At 45.4% G+C, this 5,363-nt stretch overlaps 1 protein-coding gene across 1 annotated transcript; it reads right to left on the bottom strand.

The window, feature by feature from the left end:
- Nucleotides 1-1,482: 1,482 nt before the first annotated feature.
- LOC106820190 (taste receptor type 1 member 3-like) lies at nucleotides 1,483-4,896 on the bottom strand. Its single transcript, XM_014824736.1, has 3 exons — nucleotides 4,405-4,896; nucleotides 4,030-4,192; nucleotides 1,483-1,607 (listed from the first exon to the last, which is right to left on the bottom strand). Exons 1-3 carry the CDS (start codon nucleotides 4,894-4,896, stop codon nucleotides 1,483-1,485), a joined length of 780 nt encoding a protein of 259 aa, XP_014680222.1.
- Nucleotides 4,897-5,363: the final 467 nt, after the last annotated feature.

Genomic DNA, 5,363 nt, shown 5'->3' on the forward strand with positions numbered 1-5,363 from the left:
CCCACCTTTCTTCCACACTATCAGCGATCATTTGATGACCAGGGTTTTGCTCGGCATCACTACGCAACTTCTCGACCTTCCCGGTGAACCGCCTCACCTCCCGCCCGTTCTCATTCAATTGCCATGTTAACATCATCATATCGAGTCTGCACGAGATCGCCTTTGCTTCGTTCGACGATGAATGTACAAATTTCTCGAACATCGTGACGTTTGACGCGCGAAGATAAGTCCTAGCGGTGCGCACAATGTCGCCATTGTCGCACTGCGGTCGGTCAGCGCATGCGCGACCGGCGTAGGATGGCCCATCATCACCATTAGCGCCTAATCTAGGCGTCGCATTCTCGACACTTGCGTCGCCGTGCGCATGATAGCGGCGGGTCGTCGTCGCTGCGAGAGCGTACGTCAGCAGCGGGTGTGCATAACGTGTCGCTTGAGTGTCGCCGTAATAGTTTTGACGACGGCGGTCAGTTCGTCGGACATGACGCTGTAGGTCGAATCACTAGCATAAGCCCGGCACAGTGCACGGCGAGACTCGTCTCTGATATGCTCGGGACTGTCCGACAGTCCTGAGTTTAACGATCCACGTCATATCTGCGAACGTCAGGGCGGATAGAAAAAGAAGAATGGATAAGAAAGAAGAAAAAACCGGACTTTGAAAGAAGAGAAGAAGAAGAAGAAAGGAAGAAGAAGAAGAGAGAGAAGGGAAAAGCGGATGATAGAAAGAAGACAAAGAAGCGGCTGAAGCTTGTTTAGAAAGAAAACGAAGAACGGAGAAGTGGATTTGAAAGAAGAAGAGAAACAGGAAAGCGATAATGAAAGGACATGTGTCATCCTGTTGTTTATCGAAACATGACGAGTAGTCTGTGAGTATCATAAACTTAATTATTGACTTTAATTGTCGTAAAATTTTCGAGTGCGCAGTGCGTTGAAGTTGACAGTTCTTTATGACTGTGATTTGTCGTAAATATTTACTGCTTTCCTGATAATGTCCTCGACACCCCCGCTTGCCTGTCACTCACACAGACAGACAACAAATACAACACCAAGCGCACGACGAACACGCACAACACTTACACACGCCTCACCCACACATACACACGCACACGCACAACATCACCACCACACACACACACAACATACACACTCAAACCACACACACACACACACACACACACACACACACACACACACACACACGCCGCGTCACACACACACATACACACGCACGCACACGCACATGAACACGCCCCGAAACACACCTCACACACACCCCATACACAGACTGCACACACCACACACACGCGCGCTTATCACACACACACATACACACGCACACACACACGCACACACGACACAGCACACGCCACGCATTATTTACCTGCTGATGTTCTGTTTACCAGCTTCCTCTAGAAAGTGAGCGCGTACAGCCACGGGCATATAGAGCACGACAACACGCAACTACGCGCGTCTCCAAATTCTGCTTTACTGTGACTGATCAGCTTTCTCGTCATCTGTGAGCCAGGATCTCTCCTGGCTTTGTAGTATTCCTCCATCGCCAGGCATAACTGATCCCATAGCAGCCAAAACTCTTCTAGCTTCCTGAATACCTGCAGAGACACACAAAAATGACTGATACACACAGAATAAACAGAAATACAGAGATACACGCAGCAAAACACGAAATAACCACAGAGAATACACACAGGAGATATACACAGATGTATACACAGATATACACACAGAGATACACACAGCTGGATACCCACAGATATCACACGAGATACACACAGAGATTACACACAGGATACACACAGAGATACATAGAGAACACACAGAAGTACACATCAGAGATACCACACACGCGATCACACAGCGACACACACAGATATACAACATGCAGAGGTATTCACACAAGATATTACAACAGACTATACACACAAATACACACAGAGATTACACACAGAGATACAACAGATGATACACACATAGACCTACTACAACAGATATACACACATGAGACGCATAGAATATACACAAGATATACACACAAAGAGATACCGCGAGATACACACAGGGACGCATAGATTATACACGACAGATATACGCACACGAGATACACACAGAGATACACACAGAGATACACACAGATATACCACAGTATACACACAGGATTTACACACAGAGACAATAGATATACACAGATATACACACAGAGGAACACACAGCAATACACACAGAGACAATAGATATACACACAGATAACACACAGATAGTACACACAGATATACACACACAGATATACACACAGAGATACACACAGATATAGACACAGGAGCTACACACAGATATACACACGAGAGAGCCCAAGATAATACCACAGATATACACACTAGTATACACACAGCGATACACACAGATATACACACGCAGAGATACATCGACAGCAGATTATACACACAGATATACACACAGGAGATACACACAGAGATACACGGCAGAGATACACACAGATATACACACATAGATAGACGACAGATATATCACATCAGGACATGATATGACAACGGTATACACACAGAGATACAACAGAGAATACACACAGAGACGCCCATAGATATACACGACAGATATACACACAGAGATACACACAGTAGATACACACAGAGAGAATACACACAGATATTCACACACAGATATTACAAACACGATATACACACAGGAGACACATAGATATACACACAGATTACACACAGAGATACACACAGATAATTACACACAGAGCACACATAGATATACACCGATATACTCACAGATAATTAACACAGATATAACCACAGATTACACACAGAGATACACACAGATATTACCTACAGAGATTACACACAGATATACACACACGAGACGCATAGATATACACAGATATACACACGCAGAGATTACGACGACAGAGATACGACACAGAGATACACACAGATATAAACAGATATACATCACAGATATACACTACCAGAGACACTAGATATACACACAGATATACACACAGAGCATACACACAGATATTACACACAGAGAACATAGATATACCAACAGATATACACACAGATATACACACAAGATATACACACACGATTTACACACAGAGATACACTCACAGCATATACACACAGGCAGTACACACAGAGTATTACACACAGAGATACACACAGATATAACACACAGCAGATCACACAGATATACTCACAGAGGATTACACACAGATATTACACACAGAGGACGCATCGAATATTACACATAGATATACACACAGATATAGACCAGCGATACATAGCATACCGATACAGCACAGAGATACCACAGAGATTACACACAGAGATACACGACAGATATTGACACATCAGATATACACACAGACGATATCACACAGAGACACTAGATTACACACAGAGATGATGCAACGATGGAGCAAGCGGCGAACAGTCCGTTGTAGGACGCAAAATAATAGGCACCGCCAACAGAATGTCATTTTATAATCTGACATAATACATCGTGCGCATATGCGTGCGGCTGAATCATCTAATATGTAGAAAATTAACGATTATTTGTTAATAATTATTACATTAGTTATTAATTATTAATCATTAGAAACAGTCGTTCGTCGTAAACAGCGATAATTCACTTAAGTGCAATATTTCGTGATGGATATTGGATCGTAATGTATGACAGCCAATTAATAATTGTTTCAATAAATTATTAACCTACGTGTTTTATGACGCAGGTGCATGATACAAGTTTACGCTATACGTTCAATATTACACACACGCCGTGCACTACACGCACACCACACAACACACACACACAACATAAACTACACACACACACACGCACACACACACATCACACACACGCGCACACACACACACACACACACACACACACACACACACACACACACACACACACACACACACTGTGTTCTCTTTCCATAAAGATACTGCAGGCATTCTCAGCAATGTTGACACCGTATCTTACCTTCACGACCGTACATGTCATCCATGGCAATAGCAGCAATATACTTCCATTCAAATCTCTTCATTAGATCCATGATGGCATGCGCTTGCATTACATGAGATGTGACAGTGCGGAATGCTAGCGGGTATTCGCTCAGGACCTTTGTCTCTGCCCCGTACGACACCTATCCGTGGCAAAGTTCACATCAATTACCAACTTACCCCATTAATAATACGAAACAGGGGGAATAATATTTTACATTAATTTTTTTTTAATAAAAGATTTCTTTCATTTAAATTTTACCTATTAAACATTACATTTAGAGGCCCTGGAACTTTCTTGGGTTACCATCGGTATCTGATAGATGGTGGGTTAGTGGTTACGACCTGTGTTTACCATCGCTATCTCATACGGCGCGAATATCGACGCCACTGCGAGACTCTGATCGCTCGTCTTCGGTCCGACGACGGCCGAAACCGGCCTCGGCGCGCACGCCGAGTATCCGGAATCCGGAACATTCTGGAATCCGGAATCCGGGACATCCGGACGCGTGGCGCTGCATCCGCGTCCGGCGGCCGAATGCCAAATATGGGCAACGTTCATCGCATGCGCCGCAGCCACCGTCAGACTACTGCACGTGTCCCGGATGTCCCAGCCAAGCGTGTGCTCTGGTAGGATCGAACTGTCGTTATTGATACGTTCGATTGCGTATCGGAACGCTTCTACCTGCAGCGCTGACGACAGTGCAATGCCGCCGCACGGCACCGACCGACCGCCGACAACTGTTTTGTATGTGATCGGTATGAGACCGCCGACGATGAAATCCCCGTCCTCGTAGAATCTCATGTCGCCACGTCGGCTGTCGTCGACTGTGGCATCCGTTGCCATGACGACCACGCAGAGCAGCGTCGCTAGCGTGCGTGAGAGCGACGTGTGGAGGAGGAGAAGCGAGGGCGACGCCATGTTGTCTAGCGCGTGATTCACGGGCCGTGACGTTCACGGCTGTAATGGGTGGTCCTAAGATGTCGCTGTCACACAAAGTTTGGTCCGTGATTCATGCAGTAATACATGATTCACGGCCGTGATGGGTGGTCTTAAGATGTCGCTGTCACACAAAGTTTGGTCCGTGATTCATGCAGTAATACGTGATTGACGGCCGTGATGGGTGGTCCTAAGATGTCGCTGTCACACAAAGTTTGGTCCGTGATTCATGCAGTAATACGTGATTGACGGCCGTGATGGGTGGTCCTAAGATGTCGCTGTCACACAAAGTTTGGTCCGTGATTCATGCAGTAATACGTGATTCACGGCCGTGATGGGTGGTCTTAAGATGTCGATCGCTGTCACACAAAGTT

This window comes from Priapulus caudatus, unplaced genomic scaffold (genome assembly GCF_000485595.1).
Source record: "Priapulus caudatus unplaced genomic scaffold, Priapulus_caudatus-5.0.1 Scaffold41, whole genome shotgun sequence".
Classification (NCBI taxonomy): domain Eukaryota; kingdom Metazoa; phylum Priapulida; class Priapulimorpha; order Priapulimorphida; family Priapulidae; genus Priapulus; species Priapulus caudatus.